At 44.9% G+C, this 19,385-nt stretch overlaps 1 protein-coding gene across 1 annotated transcript in view; it reads left to right on the top strand.

Moving 5' to 3' along the window:
- The window catches only part of TMC5 (transmembrane channel like 5), a 95,897-nt gene that overhangs the window by 60,201 nt on the left and 16,311 nt on the right, over positions 1-19,385 (top strand). Inside the window, exons 11-17 of the mRNA XM_053556247.1 lie at positions 976-1,131; positions 4,346-4,497; positions 7,470-7,548; positions 9,696-9,793; positions 11,934-12,029; positions 18,911-18,986; positions 19,138-19,271. Coding sequence (XP_053412222.1) covers positions 976-1,131; positions 4,346-4,497; positions 7,470-7,548; positions 9,696-9,793; positions 11,934-12,029; positions 18,911-18,986; positions 19,138-19,271 — 791 coding nt within the window. The remainder of the gene's footprint in view (positions 1-975; positions 1,132-4,345; positions 4,498-7,469; positions 7,549-9,695; positions 9,794-11,933; positions 12,030-18,910; positions 18,987-19,137; positions 19,272-19,385) is intronic.

Here is a 19,385-nt window from a genome sequence, read left to right as displayed (position 1 = left end):
TGTGAGCTGTGATGATGCCAAGGCACTCAACCCAGGGCACAGAGTGAGATTCTATCTCAGGGAAAAAAAAAAAAAGAGGCTCGGCACCTGTAGCTCAAGCAGCTAGGACACCAGCCACATACACCAGAGCTGGTGGGTTTGAATCCAGCCCAGGCCTGCCAAACAACAATGACAGCTACAACCAAAAAATGGTAGGCGTTGTGCCAAGCGCCTGTAGTCTCAGCTACTTGCGAGGCTGAGGCAAGAGAATTGCTTAAGCCCAGGAGTTGGGGGTTGCTGTGAGCTGTGATGCCACAGCACTCTACCCAGGGCGACAGCTTGAGGCTCTGTCTCAAAAAAAAGAAATAAAAAAAATTTAAAAAGTAATGAATTTTATTCAAGGGAAGTGATTTTCAACCCACAGCAATCTTGTCCCTCACCCTGCAGGAGACATTTGGCGACATCTAGAGGCTTCTTTCATTGTTACAGTTGGGGAGGGGATACTCTTGGCATTTAGTGGCCAGGCTGATAGAGGCCAGGAATGTGGCTATATGTCCTACAATGCACAGGACACCTGTCACAGCACAGAATTGTCTGTCCCAACATGTCAATAGTACAGAGGGTGAGAAACCCTGGTCTATAGAAGCAAACTTACTAGAAAGAGCAAGCAGAATTTATAAATAAGGGGCTTTGAGAAGAGGTTGCAGATGGCAACTTCTTCTTCCGTGTGGACACTCAGCCTTATTCTTGAGAATGAGCTCTGCGATCTCAGTGCACTTCCCTCCAGAGCAAGGTCCCAATCTTGTCTTAGTCCCGTGGAAATGGAGTTTGGGATTCTTGGCCCATTTGAGAGTGCCCCACCGGTCTCTCAAAATCCATATCTTTCACGAACCTTCCCCTCTCTGTCACCTGTGGGATTCTGCTCGGTCTGTGTCCCCCTGGGGATCTATGCTCGCAGTGGATCTGTGGGTTTACTTGACTTTCTTGCATTTCTAGGAGAACCTATCAGAGATCCGTCAGGAGAATGTCAAGTTAACACTCAATCAGCAGCTGACTCGCTTCTCTGCCCACGTGGCAGGCTGGGTTGTCTCTACTGGAGTGGCCGCCGCCTGCTGCGTAGCTGTTTATTACCTGGCTGAGTACAACTCAGAGGTAACCAAAGAGGCAGGAACACCAAGGTCGGGAGCAAAGAGAACCAAGTGAAGGGCTGGGATGCTGAGGGGAGAGTGATGTAGAGCTCACTGCTCCACCCAGGATCTGTGGCCGGTAGCGTGAGCACCAGCAGGGAGCTTGTTAAAAAAACAAAGAATCTCCCCTGCCTGTGAACTCAGAAGCTGCTTCTTAGCAAAATCCCAGATGATGTGTATACATACTACAGTGAGACGTTCTGGGCTAGTGGAGAGGTGGGAACTTTGGCTGAAGACCTGGGATCAAGCTCTCATTTCTTCCTTTTTTTTTTTGGAGTCTCACTTTGTCATCCTTGGTAGAGTACTATGGCATCATAACTCACAGCAACCTCAAACTCTTGGGCTTAATTGATTCCCTGGCCTCAGCCTCCCAAGTAGCTGGGACTATAGGCACCCACCACAATGCCTGGCTATTTTTAGAGACAAGGTCTTGCTCTTGCTCAGGCTGGTCTCAAACTCCTGAGCTCAGGCATTCCACCCGCCTCAGCCTCCCAGAGTGCTAGGATTACAGGCGTGAGCCACCACGCTCGGCCCTCATTTCTTCCTTTATTATTGTATCCCTGATACCTCCCACAGTACCTGGCACATACCATCAACTGATGGGTTCTGGCAAATGATTTAATCTTTTCAAGACTGGGCTCTTTATCTGTAAAATGAAGTGTGACTCTACCTGGCTTTTGGCCTGTAGTAAGGACTAGAAATAAATTACGTGGTGAGTCTACCCAGTACCTGGTACCATGTGGGATAAAGAAATGATTTGGGGCCAGGGACAGTGGCTCATACCTATAATCCTAGCACTTTGGGAGATTAAGGCAGGAGGATTGCTTGAGGTCAGGCGTTTGAGACCAGCCTAAGCAAGACCCTGTCTCTACAAAAAAAAAAAAACAACAGAAAAATCATCCAGACATGTGGTATGCACCTGTAGTCCCAGCTACTCAGGAGGCTGAGGCAGGACGATCACTCAAGCCCAAGAGTTGGAGTTTGCTGTGAGTTACGATGACACCACTGCACTCTAGCCCATGAGATGAGTAAGACCCTGTCTCAAAAGAAAAACCCCCCAGAAATTATTTGGGTTCTAAGATTAGTTACCTGGATGACCTGGACAAAGTAGTTTTTCTATAGGTTCTATAGTTTTTCTTTCTCCTCTGGAAAATGGGGCCAAAATATCCAATCTGCCAACCTATAGGACAGGTTGGTCTGATTATGTCATTTTCTTTAATAGCTTCTCATTACCCTCAATATAAAATCTGTCCTCCAAGGCATATGTGAAAGATCTTTTATAATCTGACTCCTGCACACATTTCTAGCCTCGACACCCCATAACTACCATAACTCTCACCAACAATACTAAGCAGGGTGTCCATAGTTCCTTAAACACACTGTGTATATCCTGGTCTGTAGCCAGAAACATGCAGTTCATTGTCCACTCCCTACTTCTTCCATCGGGCAAACTCCTTAGCATGGGTGTCACTCCTCCAGGAAGCCTTCTCTCACCTCCACCACCCCCTGCGCTGGGCTGAGTGGGGTGTTTCTGTTTCCCCTGTGCTTTTGTCATGAGCGCACTGAAAATGCTTGTGCATGTGTCTGTTTCTTCCTGGCACCTGGCCCAGCACATTGTGCATAGCAGGTGCTCAACTAAATGGATGAATAAGTGAGAAGCCTGCAAAAGGATGGGTGTGTGATTATGCAAACCTCAGGGTTTGCCATCGTTGGAATAAGGTCTGTCCTGATAGAGGAGAAATTGAATCTCAGGCTTTAGGGGCCTGGCATAGCTTACGGATGGATGTAAGTGGGGACTAGGTAGCTGCAGTTTAAAACAGACTTACAAGCTCCATTTTTGCTCACCTGAGATGAAAGGGGGCAGCCCAGGACAAGAGGTGGGAGTGGAATTGTTCCCTCTGAACATCTGCTCTGTGCCAGGCAGAATCAACTTTTTGCACAACTCTGGTGTTCACCAATGAATGGTGACCGTGATTCCCTGTGAATCACCCCAGCTGTGCCATTTAGCAGCCATGGGGCCAGATCTGGCCTTGCTTAATCTTATTTAATTCTTGCAACATCTCTATGTGGTTGTGTGGTTATCTCTCCATCTTACAGATGGGGCTCAGAGAAGCTAACCATCTGGCCCTAAACCTTGCAGTTTGTAAGTGTGTGTGTGTGTGTGTGTGTGTGGTGGTGGTGGTGGTACAATGATATTTGAACCAAGGTTACCCTGGCTCCAAAGATATCCCCAAGAGTTCGAGGGATGCTTTGGAACCATCTAGAGCAGGCGTCCTCAAACTTTTTAAACGGGGGCCAATTCACTGTCCCTCAGACCGTTGGAGGGCCGGACTATAGTTAAAAAATAAAACTATGAACAAATTCCTATGCACAATGCGCATATCTTATTTTGAAGTAAAAAACAAAATGGGAACAAATACGATTCACACCGCTTCATGTGGCCCGTGGGCCGCAGTTTGAGGATGCCTGATCTAGAGGTAGATGGAGGCAGGATGAGGCCTTGAAGGGAGGAGGTGGGAGTGTGAGACATCAGAAAAATCCACTGGAATCCCAAGACCTCGGGCCCTACTCCAAGCCAAACGCGAGAGTGCTGCATCCCCTGGAGGTGCGGTGCCCTCCTGCCCTCACACAAAGGTGCTGTGTGGGCTGGCAGAGGAGCCACATCCCCAGGGCAGTACTCAAGGACAGGTGAGGCCTGGTGGACATGAACAAGGCACAGGGGGAGGGGAGCTGTTCTGTGGTGATTGGTAGTATTCCCTTGTGCTGTGGCTTTAGCAGACTCCTCTTAGGCTCCAACATTGAGAGAGCGTCTCATCGCTCCAGGCTTTGGGTATAGAAAACAAAGTCACAGAATGACTGAGCTCAGGCCTCTAGCTTAGACATGCCCTTATTCCTATCTGCTACTTCCTTGCTGGGTGACCCCAGGCAAGTGTCTTTGCCTCTCTGAGCCTTAGTTTGTTTGGAACAGGGTTAAGTGCTAAATACATGGTAACTTGATAGTCCACCATGAAGGAGCTAGTGTTTTCCATCAAGAGGGCTTTCTGGTACAAAGTTATGATTTAATAAAAAGCAAACATTTTTAATGGCAAAAAAAAAGAAAAGAAAAGAGGGCTTTCCGAGGGAGGTAGAGAGAGGTCCAGTGTACAGAGGGAACGTGATTCTCTCCTCCCCTCTCGCAGTTCCTGAAGACCCACAGGAACCCCGGGGCGGTGCTGTTGCTGCCTTTCGTGGTGTCCTGCATCAACCTGGTGGTGCCACGCCTCTATTCCATGTTCAGGCTGGTGGAGAGGTACGAGATGCCCCGGCACGAAGTCTACATCCTCCTGATCCGGTAGGTGCTCTGTCAGGGGGTGATGCAAAAGGTGATGCTCCAGCATCAAAGCTCTGCTCTCCACAAAGAAGGAATTTCAAGAGTAGAGTGTGTTTGGCATGACATGGGCTAATAACTATAAAATAGGAGGTGCTCTGAGAAAATACAGTTACGAAATACGAATGCCCTTTGCTCAAAGTAAGCTTCCCTTTCTCAGAGGCTGCCTGCCTGAAGATTAATGTAGCTCCCATGGATGATGAGGGGTACAGACAGGCAAGCTGTGCACTGCACCAAGTTCCTGCTAAGGACTTGTGTGGGGACAGAAATCATCTAGTGTCCCCTTAGTCAAACTGTGAATCCATACCCATTGCATCAGATGGGAAGAAGAGGTGTATTTTTGTAATTCAGCCACCAAAAGAGAGGTGAGAGGAGTGCTTTTGGCAATTCATTGGCTCAGAAGGGGTGTCTTTTTGTGATTCCCACAAAGGCATCATATGGGCTAGAGGTGACCCCAGGTCTTTGATAAACAAAGCCTAAAACTACCCATGTTTTGTCTTTTTAGCTTCTTCCTGGCAAGTTCTCTGACTAGTTCTTGGTTATGGTGGCATTTATAATAATAGGTCTGTACAATGCAAATTGAATTTCATTTCTTTTCTTTTTTCTTGAGACAGTCTCACTATGTTGCCCTCAGTAGCATGCTGTGGGGTCACAGCTCACAGCAACCTCAAACTCTTGGGCTTAAGTGATTCTCTTGCCTCAGCCTCCCAAGTAGCTGGGACCACAGGTGCCCGCCACAATGCCTGGCCATTTTTTGTTACAGTTGTCATTATCGTTTAGCTGGCCCAGGCCAGGTTCGAACCTACCAACTTCTGTGTATGTGGCCGGCACTGCAACTACTGTGCCATGGGCGCCATGCCCAGATTGAATTTCTTTACAGATCAATTCCAGAGTCCTTGACTTACTATGGCCTTGAGACCTGGCTCCCAGCCAGCTCTCCAGCCTCATTTCTTTCTTTCTTTCTTTTTTTTTTTTTTGAGACAGAGCCTCAAGCTATTGCCCTGGGTAGAGTGCTGTGGCATCACAGCTCACAGCAACCTCCAGCTTCTGGGCTCAAGCGATTCTCTTGCCTCTGTCTCCCAAGTAGCAGGACTACAGGTGCCCACCACAATGCCCAGCAATTTTTTTGGCAGGCCTGGGGTGGGTTTGAACCTGCCGGCTCAGGTGTATGTGGCTGGTGCCTTAGCCGCTTGAGCCACAGGCGCCGAGCCTCCAGGCTCATTTTCTACTCTGCTCCCTCACTGACCTCCTAAGTGCTTACAAACACTGGCCCCACCACTGGGCCTTTGCACTGGCTGTTCCTTCTGCCATGAATGCTCTTCCAGCAGATGGTCATAGGGCTTACTACATGACTTCATTTTGGCTCCTGCTTAATAGGAGTCACATCCCAAAGGGGAAGGAGGACTCAGGTACTGACCACTGATATTTTGTATATTTGTTTATTCAGGACAACAGAACATACAAAAGCAAAACATTGTTGGGGTCAGTCTCTGACACTCTGTCTTTGGGATGTGTAATGTCACCTTCTTGGAAAGGTCTTCCTTGAGCACCCATTAAAAACAATAGCTTTTAAATCTTCCATTCAGGTGATTAGAAAGAATAGTACTAAAGTAAATAATACAAATAATAAAATTAAAAAATAATAAAATAAATTAAAAAATACAAAATAAATAAAATAAAAATAACACCTCCATCCTGCCTTCCTCTCCTGCATTACCATTTTCTTACCACTTCCTGACATTTTTGTATTTATTCATGTATTACCTTCCTTCTCCATAAATTATGGGGGAATCTTTGCATTGTTCAAAGTGGCTGGGAATAGGTGCTCAAGAATAATTGGTGAACAGATGAATGAGGAAATCAATCAGCCAACCAGTTAGTCAATTATATCTGAATTCTATACCCTCATTATTCCTCACATCCCACCCACCAGGTCCAGGGCACCACTTTTTTTAGGTATGTGTAACGGGGGACACATTAGGTCTCACTGGCACCCCATAATCTTGCATATTGGGCAAGAAAAACATAAAATATCATCAGCCTGATGATAGAGTTGTTAAGATTAAGGGAGATGATTTAATAACAGTTTTAGCAGAGTATCTTGGGTCAGCAGCCAGCGAATATTTGTACATTTACTGTTATAATCGGAAGTTGCTGGATGTCGTGGCTCACACCTGTTATCCTAGCACTCTGGAAGGCCAAAGTGGGAGGATCACTTGAACTCTGGGGTTCAAGACCACCCTGAGCAAGAGTGAGACTCTGTCTCTACTAAAAATAGAAAAATTAGCCAGGCGTTGTGGCAGGTGCCTGTAGTCCTAGCTACTCAGGAGGCTGAGGCAGGAGGATCCTTTGGACCCAAGAGTTTGAGGTTTCAGTGATCTGTGAGGATGCCACTGCACTCTAGCCTGGGTGACAGACCAAGACTTTATCTCAAAAAATAATAATAATGGGGAGTGAAAACAGATCATTCAGAGATGCAACAAGAGAGTGTATCAGTTGGTATGAATTAGCTTGTGTTGCAACAAACACCTCCCCACCCCGCAAAGTCTCAGAGGCTTGTAGCACAAAGATTTATTTCTTGCTTACGCTTCACATGCATTGTGAATTAGCAGGAGGGATCTGCTCACGTTACTCAGTGAGGGATCCAGGCTGAGAAAGCAGGAACTGTCTTAAATATTGCTATTTGCTATTCTAAAGGGACAGTAGGGAGTTCTGGAGAGAGATACACTGCCATTAAATGTTCCAGCTTAGAGGTGACACGGATGATGCACATTGCTTCTACTCACAATTCATTTGCCAGAACGAGCCACATGGCCCCACCTAACTCTGGGGAGGGGCAGGAACTTCTGTCCTACCATGGCCCAAAAGGAAACATTTGCAAACGGCACAAAAGCCTGCCAGGAAAGGGAATGATAAATGTTTTCTCTTTTGTTTAGAAACATCTTCCTGAAAATATCGATTATTGGCATTCTTTGTTACTATTGGCTTAACATTGTGGCCCTGTCCGGTGAAGAGGTGAGATTTCCATGCTGTTCTGCCTTGAGTTTGGTTTCTCAGCTTATGGGACCACCAGGGAGGACATGAGTTTCTTGAGAGCCAGTAATCCCTTGTGGGAAAAGAGAGAGAAGCTAATCTGGAAAACACCATAAAGCGGGAGTGGTCTTAACAAAAAAGCTCAGATTCCAGAGTCAGGGAGACCTGATTCAAAGGCCAGCTGTGTCATCTGCAGTCACTTAACTGCTCAGTTTTCTCGTGTATAAAATGGGGATTAAACAATATCATGTGCAGTATAAGTATAATGCCCAGAATATGGTATATGTGCAATAGCTGGTGGTAATTTTAATGCCAAACTGTTCTAACAGCCTTGGGTTTTGAACAAGATTCTCTTTGATCCTTGATGTTCTGTTTTCCCGATTACTTGGATTTTACCCATCTACAAGCGCATACTGCTGCGAGTAACACTCGTGTCCTAACCCTGATTGATCCTGACCCTCCCTCACTTGACGATAGCTTCTCAGTCCTCCCTCACTTTAGGGGATGGGAGCCTGACCCCCTTTCCTGAGAGCGGTGTTCCATGTGGACTCAAGAACAGGCTAACCTCCTGGGCTTCTCATTGGAATGTCCCTTCCCCTGCTAATGGGTCTCCCATGAGAATGGGCCGCCTCCTCACACCAGCCATCCTCAGCTCATGGCCATTCTGACTCTTCACTTACACAGGGTGCCCTGTGGCTTAGAGGAGAGTCAGGGAAACTGAGGCCTCTCTCCAACTCACTGCCACTCTTTGTTCCTGGGCCTCAAAACATCCCTGCTATATCCAGACACAAACCATGAACATGGCACCTTCAACTTTTCTCCCTAATTATCAAGGAGGTTCAAAAACTTGCCCTCCATGTTATTTGGTTAGAGTAATTCTTCCATCTATCCCTTGATTGATCCATCCATTCATTTATCCATTTGTCCATCCATGTATTAATCCATCATTAAACCACTTATCCATCCATATACTTATCCATACTCATCATCTATCCATCCTTCCATACTTGGGCTGTGTATCCAAAACTTCCCTTCCTTCTTAAGCCAAACCCAAAATCTCCCAGTCTATCAGCTGATAGCACTGACTTCCTGCAAAGATTATATAACCACCAGTTTTTCTTTGTTGTTTTTTTTTTGAGATAGAGTCTTACTATGTCACCCTCAGTAGAGTGCTGTAGCGTCACAGCTCACAGCAACCTCAAACTCTTGGGCTTAAGCGATTCTCTTGCCTCAGCCTTTCAAGTAGCTGGGACTACAGGAGCTCGCCACAACACCCAGATATTTGTTGTTATAGTTGTCATTGTTGTTTGGCAGGCCCAGGCTGGGTTCAAACCCGCCAGCTCTGGTGTATGTGGCTGGCACCCTAGCCACTGAGCTACAGGCATCCAGCCTTAACCACCAGTTTTTATAAACTAATTCAAACGTTCAGTTTACAGTTGCCTGATAAACCTCTGGGCCATTTTCTTAATTAAGCAGATATTAATTGATTTTTTTGTGAGGTCAATAAGCAAAACGGTGGAGGCATTCTTAGCCATCCTTAGCCACCTGCTGTGTTAAAGAAACTGATTAGCCCTGGCTGAGAATCTGGATCCAGAGGGGATAGGATGGAGATGAAACAATTTTTTTTTTTTTTTTAATGAGAGACAGAGTTTCACTTTATCAGCCTCACACAGCTCACAGCAACCTCCAACTCCTGGGCTTAGGCCATTCTCTTGCCTCAGCCTCCTGAGTAGCTAGGACTATAGGCACCCACCACAATGCCTGGCTATTTTTTGTTGCGATTTGGCCGGGCTGGGTTCAAACCCGCCACCCTTGGAATATGGAGCCAGTGCCCTACCCACGGGACCACAGGCGCAGCCTGGAGATGAAATATTTTAAGGGGAGAGATCGTGAAAAGGGAAACTTTTGATATTTGTGGAAGGCAAACCTTAATGAGGGGGAAGAATGAGACCAAAAAGAGAATAAGCACCCCTGAAAAGAAACTCAGCTATATTTCTGCAGAGAGGGGCCTACTTTTCTGGATACACAAGGACTCAGTCAGACTGAGCCTCCAGCCAGGTTCTGACAAGATGGGAGTTGAGCTGCTGCTGTAGCCCCTTGCAGCATCCTGACTCTTGTTTGCCTTCCAGTGTTGGGAAACTCTCATTGGACAGGAAATCTACCGGCTCCTTCTGATGGATTTTGTGTTCTCTTTAGCTGATTCCTTCCTGGGGGAATTTCTGAGAAGGTAAATATTTGTCAGTATGAGTAATTAGTACCTGATTCCGTAACCAAAAGCTGATTCTTGGCTGAGTGGGCGTTCAGGTCCTTTATGTGATCAAAGTGTGCACTGTCTGCCTATCATCTTTGGGATATTGTTCTCTTTTAAATTAATGAAAATTTCACCTTAACCTGACAGTCCTGTTGTTATAGTTCATTTGGTTTTCTTGACCCTTTACAACTTCTTTTGCAAAAAAAATTCAAGAAATGAAAGACAAAAACTGAGCTAATTGAAATCTTATCCACTGTAGATAATTTAAAATTCCTCCAGAGTTTTGTATGTACACATTGCTGTGTGCAACTATACTATATACTGCTATATAATTTTCAAAAAAAAAAATGGCATCACACTGCAAAGTCATTGTAGAGTTTGCTTTTCTTAATCGATCACTAAGCCTTGACATCTTCTCATGTCAGAACATATAGTTCATCTCATTGTTTTAATTTAATTTAATTAATGTGCTAATATTTATATTAGCTAGCAGGTCTACAAAACTGAGGCACTGTCATCCTTGGCCCCTGTGTAGCTCTTTGTTATGTATTCATCCATTTAGTTTGATTTTTTTTTTTTTTTTGTAGAGACAGAGTCTCACTTTATGGCCCTCGGTAGAGTGCCGTGGCCTCACACAGGTCACAGCAACCTCCAACTCCTGGGCTTAAGCGATTCTCTTGCCTCAGCCTCCCAAGTAGCTGGGACTACAGGCGCCCGCCACAACGCCCGGCCATCTTTTGGTTGCAGTTTGGCCGGGGCCGGGTTTGAACCCGCCACCCTCGGTATATGGGGCCGGCGCCTTGGCGCCTTACCGACTGAGCCACAGGCGCTGCCCTTTTTTTTTTTTTTTTTTATTTTAGAGACAGAGTCTCACTCTATTGCCCTCGGTAGAGTGCTGTGGTGTCACAGCTCACAGCAACCTCCAGCTCTTGGGCCTAGGCAATTCTCCTGCCTCAGCTTCCCAAGTACCTGAGACCACAGGCACCCACCACAACGCCTGGCTATTTTTTTTTTGTTGTTGTAGTTTGCCCAGGGCTGTGCCTGAACCCACCACCCTTGGTACATGGGGCCAGTGCCCTACTCACTGAGCCACAGGCGCCACCCCATCCATTTAGTTTTTAATACTGTGATGAGCCTCTCATTCCTTGTAGACATTTATGTATTTCTACAATGTGCTGTAGTGATCAGATGTTATGACCCAATGTTGATTCTTTTTTTTTTTTTTTTGGTAGAGACAGAGTCTCACTTTATGGCCCTCGGTAGAGTGCCGTGGCCTCACACAGCTCACAGCAACCTCCAACTCCTGGGCTTAAGCGATTCTCTTGCCTCAGCCTCCCGAGTAGCTGGGACTACAGGCGCCCGCCACAACGCCCGGCTATTTTTTGGTTGCAGTTTGGCCGGGGCCGGGTTTGAACCCGCCACCCTCGGTATATGGGGCCGGCGCCTTACCGACTGAGCCACAGGCGCCGCCCCCAATGTTGATTCTTACCTTGTGGGTAGGATCGATGCCAAATTTCCTCACTCGGTTCTACCAAAACACACTTTTATGCCAATTTCTGTCCATGGCCTGGAATAAAAGGTGAAAAAAGTCTTTTGACAGAACTTTTTTATTGGAGACTCCTCTTTTATGAAGAAATTGACATGGTCTCAATCAAGTTCTCCAGATAAATGATTTCCTCCTTATGGATTTAGAAAACAGAAAAATATCATTCATTTGCTAGTAGTAGCCACAAATTTAAATTTTGAGTTCAGAGGTGCTGAATTTATCTGGTTTATGCAAAAAGGTTTAATAAGAAAAGAGGAGTATAAACAAATAATAGGTGGGAAAGTTTAAATAATTAGGGTAACAAATGATCTCTAGAATTTTTTTAAACCACGTTAGTGGTACCTCTACTTGACTACATTATGTTAAATCTATTTTCTCTCAATTCTCTCAACTAGTTCTTCAAAACTATGCTTATATACTTAGAACTTTTCAAAAGTTTGCAAGGGTTCTCATACAAGTTAATTCCAAACTGCGAGGGTCTCTTTTGTTGATTGTTTTAGTCTGGGGGGTTCTTGAAAGAGGTTTTGATTTAGGCATGATTTGAGTACTCACCCCAGTATGTTTTCACAGAATCATTGGGACGAAGTTTATCGCAAATCTTGGCTTACAGGAGTTTGACATTGCCAGGAACGTTCTAGAACTGATCTATGCACAAACTCTGGTGTGGTAAGTTTTGTGACTCTGTGGGATACTCAGTAGTTGCGACCTGACTGTGGAGTTGGTATTTTGGTGATGAGACTCCAAAATGTGTTGTTTTTAAAGTGACATGGGTGTTACCAAATCCAGCCAGTTTGAGAGCCATGAATATTTAGCATTTAGACTATTCTTTTCTCTAAAAAAAAAAAGAAAGAAAAAGAAAAATACAGATGCAGTGGCACTTGCTTGTAGTCTCAGCTATTCGGGAAGCTGGGACAGGAGGATCACTTTCATCCAGGAGTTCTGAGCTGTAGTATGCTGCGCCAATCAGGTGTCTGTGCTCAGTTCAGCATCAATATGGTGACCTCCCTGGAGCTGGGGGGCCACCAGGTTGCCTAAGGAGAAATGAACCGGCCCAGGTCAGAATCAGAGCAGGTCAAAACTCCCATACCGATCAGTAGTGGGACAGCGCCTGTAAATAGCTACTATACTCCAGCCTGAGCAACATAGTAAGTTCCCCATCTCCAAAAAAAAAAAGAAAGAATGAAAAAATAGACTATTCTTTTCCTTTGTGAGAACTTGAGGGCTTCAGACAAGAATCAGTATTAAAGCAGAGATCTTAACCTGGAGGCCCACAGGCCATGTCCCACCTTCAGGTGTGTTTTGCTTGTCCCATATGGTACTTTTCTTAACAATTTTAATTAACTACTGCTGTAGTTAGAAAGTCTGTATGCCCCCCAGATTCATATGTTGAAACCTAACCCCCAATGTGATGGTATTAGGAGTTGGAATCTTTGAGAGGTGATTTGATTTTTAGTGGTGGATCCTTTATGAATGGGCTTAGTGTCCTTCTAAATGAGGCCTCCCAGAGATCCTTTGCCTCTTCCACGTGTGAGGACACCTCACATGCAAGAAGGCACCATGTATGAACCAAGATAGCAAGCCTTCGCTAGACACCAAATGTGTTGGCACCTTGATCTTGGACTTCCCAACCTCCAGAACCATGAGAAGTAAGTTCCTATTGTTTATAGCCACCCAGTTTCATTATAGCCACAGAAATGGATAAGACAATCACTTATATTTAAGAATTAGGAGATTTCATATAAAATTTAAATTTCTGGCTTCTCTCCAGAAAGATGTGGCCATCTCTCATCATAGCAATATTTGGCCAGGCCTTGACCTGGGGTGAGCATCTCCGGGTTGCCACAGTTTCCACCTTGAACTCTTGTCTCCCAGCACTGAGCTGCCGTTTCTTGCTGCCTTTATGGTGTTATTTTGGATGCAGACTTTACTTTGCTTCCATGTCTCAAGAGAAGTTAGAGAAGCAATAAAGGACAAGAAGGCAGTGTGTTTCCTATATTTGTCCTGCTTCACTGATGTGCCATTTGGTGGGGTCTCTAGGGGTCTTTAGGATTTAAGACTTCTGGTTTAGCAACTGTGTGTGTGTGTGTTGTGAATAGCCAGCTAGTCACATGAATTTTTCTTTATAAACTCATCTAAAAATCTCAAACCAATAGTCAATGACTATTTTTCCTTTTTTTTTAGAGACAGAGTCTCACTTTGTCACCCTTGGTAGAGTGCTGTGGCATCACAGCTCACAGCAACCTCCAGCTCTTGGGCTTAAGCGATTCTCTTGCCTCCGCCTCCCGAGTAGCTGGGACTACAGGTGCCCGCCACAATGCCCAGCTATTTTTTGTTGCAGTTTGGCCAGGGCTGGGTTGGAACCTGCCATCCTCAGTACATGGGGTCGGCGCCCTACTCATTGAGCCACAGGCGCCGCCCTCTTTTTCCTTTTTTATTTTAGCATGATGGAGTTAATACCAGATGTCTTGTGGTGGTATATCACATTTCCAGGTTCCATCTGATGGTGGGGTGGGTAATTTGAAAGTAGTAGATTTGGAATTGGATAAACTTTGATTCTAGGGATGGCTCTGACACTCACTGAGGTCACTAGGCTTCTCTGAGCCTCCATAAATGGAGCTGTTGTATTATTACCCTGTGTTATATGATTTACCCACATTACTTTTTTTAAGAAAAAAGAAAAATAAAAGTGGGCTTGTAAGTGCTATATGACTGAGCAATTTTACTTCTGGGTATATATCCAGAAGCACTGAAAGAAGGATCTGGAAGAGATATTTGCGTGCCTATGTTCATAGCAGCATTATTCACAACAGCCAGAAGGTAGAAGCAACTCATGTGTTCATGGACAAATGAGTGGATAAACAGAATGTGCTTTCAATCTCCTGACCTGTAAAATGTGCATAATAATAGCTGCCTTTGGCAGGACGAGGTGGCTCACACCTGTAATCCTAGCACTCTGGGAGGCCGAGGCAGGTGTATTGATTGAGCTCACGGTGTATTGATTGAGCTCATGGTGTATTGCTTGTTCAAGACCAGCCTGAGCAAGCAAGAGCAAGACTCTGTCTCTACTAAAAATACAAAAAACTGAGGCAAGAGCATTGCTTGAGCCCAAGAGTTGGAGGTTGCTGTGGGCTCTCATGACTCCATGGCACTCTACCCAGGGCAACAGCTTAAGACTCTGTTTCAAAAAGAGAAATAACAAAATAAAAATCAAAAATAATAGCTGCCTTTGAATTGTGTTGTGGATTAAATACCAAGATAGATGAAAGCTGCTTCACAAACTCCAATATACCATACAACTGGAAAGTATTTTGTTTTCTGACTGTTTAAAGTTGATTTGAGTGATTTAGCTATCTGCAGATAATTCAATGTCAGTGAATTTATTTTTAGAGATAGTGAGGACTTCTCTCTGGTAGTTGAAGTGATGTATTTGCTCACAGCCAGGTCACCCACTGGTGATTTGGCAGCTTACAAAAGCCTTTTACCCACATTACTTCCACTGTAATGCCTTGGGCCAACTTCCTGAAACTCTCTCTAAAACTTAAGTTTTCTAATCTTCCAATGGTGGAGATTTAATAGCTCTTACAGGGTTAGGGAGAAGATTAAATAAGAAAATATATATACTAAGTGCTTAGCATGTACTTGACCCAGAAATGTACAAATGGAGTTATTACAACTGTTGTTATTCTTATGAGCACTCTTTTTTAAATTGTAGTAAAAAATGCACAATGAGTATATTCACAGTGTTGTGCAGCCATTCTTAGGGCTTTTTAATCTTGCAGAACTGAAATGCCATATCAGGCTACAATTCCTCATTTCCTCAGTGTGGGGCTAGAATTTCTTTAATTCCTAACCCTTGCCTATTTCCCCTTAAAAAACAAAAACAAAAAAAAAAAACAATAAAAGAGCAGGCTTTGGGCTGAGAGCCTTGACAGACAGTGGTCACCGTGGTGACCACCATTTTACTGTCTGTTTCTATGAGCCTGACTACTCTAGATACCTCATATGGTCTTTTTTTTTTTTTTTTTTTTTTTTGAGACAGAGTCTTACTGCTCTGTCACCCAAACTAGAGTGCCGTGGTCTCAGGGTAGCTCACAGCAACCTCAAACTCTTGGGTTCAATGATCCTCCTGCCTCAGCCTCTTGAGTGACTAAGGTATCTACCACCATGCGCAGCTAATTTTTTTTTCTATTTTTAGTAGAGACAGGGTCTTGCTCTTGCTCAGGCTGGTCTTGAACTCCTGATTTCAAGTGATCCTCCCACTTTGGCCTCCTAGGGTGCTAGGCTTACAGGTATGAGCAACCCAGTCAGCATTCTTCTTTTTTCCACTGGCTTATTTCACTTGGCACAACGTCCTCAATATTCATCCCTGTTGAAGCATTCCCTTTCTAAGGCTGACCAATATGCCATTGTATGCATAGAGCACATTTTATTGTTTTTTATTTTTTATTTTTTTTTGTGACAGAGTCTCACTATGTTGCCCTCAGTAGAGTGCGGTGAAGTCACAGCTCACAGCAACCTCCAACTCCTGGGCTCAAGCCATTCTCCTGCCTCCGCCTCTCAAGTGGCTGGGACTACAGGTGCCAGCCACAACGCCCGGTTGTGGTTGCAGCCGTCATTGTTGTTTGGCAAGCCTGAGCTGGATTCGAAGCCGCCAGCTCATGTGTATGTGTCTGGCGCTTTAGTGGCTTGAGCCATAGGCACCAAGCCCATAGACCACGTTTTATTTATCCACTCATTTGTCCATAAATGATCGGGTTGCTTCTACCTTTTGGCTGTTGCCAATAATGCTGCCATGATCATGGGTGTGCAAGTATCTCTTCCACATCCTGCCTGTAGTTCTTTCAGATACGTAACCCAGAAGTAGAATTGCTTGATCATATGGTACTTATAAGCACTCTTAAGGGTTTTTTTTGTTTTTTATTATTTTACTTTATTTATTTTTGAGGCAGAGTCTCACTCTGTTGCCCCATACTAGAGTGCTGTGGCATCAGCCTAGCTCATAGCAACCTCAAACTCCTGGCTTCAAGCAATCTTCCTGCCTCAGCCTCCCACGTAGCTGAGACTACAGGCTCCTGCCACAACACTCAGGTAATTTTTCTGTTTTAATAGAGCCTAGTTTCACTCTTGCTCAGGTTCATCTTGAACTCTGGAGCTCAATCAATCCTCTCACCTTGGTCTCCCAGAGTGCTAGGATTACAGGCATGAGCTAATGTGCCTAGCCTGTGTTTTTGTTTTGTTTTGTTTTTTTGAGGCAGAGTCTCACTTTCTCACCCTTGGTAGAGTGCCATTGCGTCATAGTTCACAGCAACCTCAAACTCCCAGCTACTTTTTTTTTTTTTTTTAAGAGACAGGGGTCTCACTCTGGCTCAGGCTGGTCTCGAACTGTGAGCTGAGGCAATCCACCCACCTTGGCCTCCCAGAGTCTTAGGATTACAGGCGTGAGCCATCTTGCCCAGGACCTGTTTTTTGGTTTTTTTGGGGTTTTTTTGGTTTTTGGGGGGCCAGGCCGGGCTTGAACACGCCAACCCCAGTATATGGAGCCAGCGCCCTACTCCTTGAGCCACAGGTGCTGCCCTGTTTTTGAGACAGAGTCTCATTTTGTCGCCCTCGGTACAGTGCTGTGGAGTCACAGCTCACAGTAACCTCCAGCTCTTGGGCTTAGTTGATCCTCTTGCCTCAGCCTCCCGAGCAGCTGGCACTACAGGTACCTGTGGCAACGCCCAGCTATTTTTTTGTTGCAGTTTGGCCGGGGCTGGGTTTGAACCCGCCACCCTCGGTATATGGGGCCGGCGCCCTACTCACTGAGCCACAGGCGCCGCCCCATTTTTGTTTTTTAAAAAATAATGTGGTCATTCTTTCTCCTTGTTTGTATAAAGGAAAAAAAGAAAAAAAAAATTAAAAAACTAAAATAATAATGTGGATTAATTATATGATATAGGGTAATGATAATATAGCCACATTTATTGAGAGCTCACTGTGGCCAGGCTTTTTAATCCTAGATTTTGAGCTCTCATAATACTAATTTTTTTTTTTTTTTTTTTTTTTTGGTTTTTGGCTGGGGCTGGATTTGAACCTGCCACCTCCGGCATATGGGACTGGCACCCTACCCCTTGAGCCACAGGCGCCGCCCAATACTAATTATTTAATGAAGGATTCACAGAGAAAAAATGACAATAGAAATGACCATTATAACTTACGGACCTTTGAGGTTTTTGTTGATAAATTGTCAATAAGCACCATTGAAAACACTCATCTTTTTTCACCATGGCAATTGTAGATTTATCTTTTGTGGGTTTGAGGAGAATATTGCCTTTAAGTTTGTAAAGAATATAATAGAATGACAGAGAAGTAGTGTGTGTCAGGGATGATGGCAGAGATAAGGTGGGGAACATGTTTTCCAAACTTAAGTCTTTTCCACAGCAGCCTGCCTATTTTTTGGCATAGCACCTGTATTTTTATCTACATGATATTTTCTTTTAAATTGCTTGCCTTTTAAAAATCACTCAAATACATTTTAAAAGAAGTCTTTATTTTACAATCATTAGTGGAAAACCAGTGCCATTTGGCAGAAATCACAAGTAACTGGAAAAATAAAAGCAATTTCATTTTAAATAGTCATTAGAGTCTAGCTAGACGCTGCTGTGTGCTGAGGCTCTTGGTCCAAAGCCTACTCCTTTTTTAAAAAAAAATGGGAAATTGCCAAGTGTTAGGAGCTGAAGACATTCTCAGCCCTACACTGTGAGTTTCTTATTTTGGTGCTCAGGAGCCTTGAAGGAGACTTGGGAAGAAAAGGCTTTTCTCATTTGTAACTCATGCAGTTGAATGCTTTGTCCCAGCAGGACCTCAGACCTTCTGGAATAGGATGGGGCTGGAGAAAAATGGAAGGGGGTGGGGGGGAGGGAATGTCCTGTGATTGGGACATGCTAGCTTTGGGCATGCTGAAGGCCATCTGTGGGTCTAGTGGCTGTGTGAGTGATTTTTCTACAAAATCTCCTTTCCAGAGCAGGACAGAGGGCAGCTGTGGATACTGTGTGTGGCAGGAATTTGTCTGCTTTGCTGTGATGAGAGAAGTCCCCTCTGTGTTTTTTTTTTTACTAGGGTGACCAGAACACAGTACCATAGACTGGGTGGCTTATAAAGCAGCAACTTATTTTCTCATAGTTCCGGAGAGTGGAAGTGCAAGGTCAAGGTGTTGGCAAGGCCAGTTTCTTTTGAGGGCCACGAGAGAAGGATCTGTCAGGCCTCTTTTCCTTCCCTTTCAGATGCTCATCTTCTCCCCATGTCTCCACGTGGTCTTGCCTTTCTGTGTCCTAATCTCTTTTAGGGACACTGGTTGTTTTGGACTAGGGCCCACCATGGTGACTTCATTTTCCTTCCATGGCTTCTTAAGGTCTCTGAAATACAGTTACATTCTAAGGTACTAAGGGTTAAGACTTCGCCGTACAGATTTTGGGGGAGTCACAATCTAGGCCACACCCACCCCCTGCTTTTACTCCCACTCCCTGTGTCTATTCTGACCTCTGATGCTTACCCTCTCTCCCACACAGGATTGGAATCTTCTTCTGCCCTCTGCTGCCCTTTATCCAGATGATTACTCTTTTCATCATGTTTTATGCCAAAAATGTGAGTCAGTCTGATGTTGCAACCAATTGGCTTTGCCCTGGCACATGTGACCTGGTGGCGGTTGAAGCGGAGAAGGGGACACAGGGAAGCTGGTGCTTGGCTGGGATCCCCTCTGGCCACACATGAGGGGCGGCTGCTTCTCTCTCTTCAGATCAGCCTGATGATGAACTTCCAGCCTCCAAGCAAGGCCTGGCGGGCCTCCCAGATGATGACTTTCTTCATCTTCCTGCTCTTTTTCCCATCCTTCACCGGCGTCCTGTGCACCCTGGCCATCACCATTTGGAGGTAGGAGACGGTGACCCTGGGTGAGCATTTAGAGACTGGGTGACTAAGCATTTGTTTTAAGATGTAGATTTTATTATGATTCAGGTATGGTGAGGCCAACCAATCAGGATATGA

This window comes from Nycticebus coucang, chromosome 12 (genome assembly GCF_027406575.1).
Source record: "Nycticebus coucang isolate mNycCou1 chromosome 12, mNycCou1.pri, whole genome shotgun sequence".
In the NCBI taxonomy this organism is placed as follows: domain Eukaryota; kingdom Metazoa; phylum Chordata; class Mammalia; order Primates; family Lorisidae; genus Nycticebus; species Nycticebus coucang.
The sequence above is the reverse complement of the archived record's forward strand: the minus strand, read 5'-3'. Positions and strand labels throughout refer to the sequence as shown.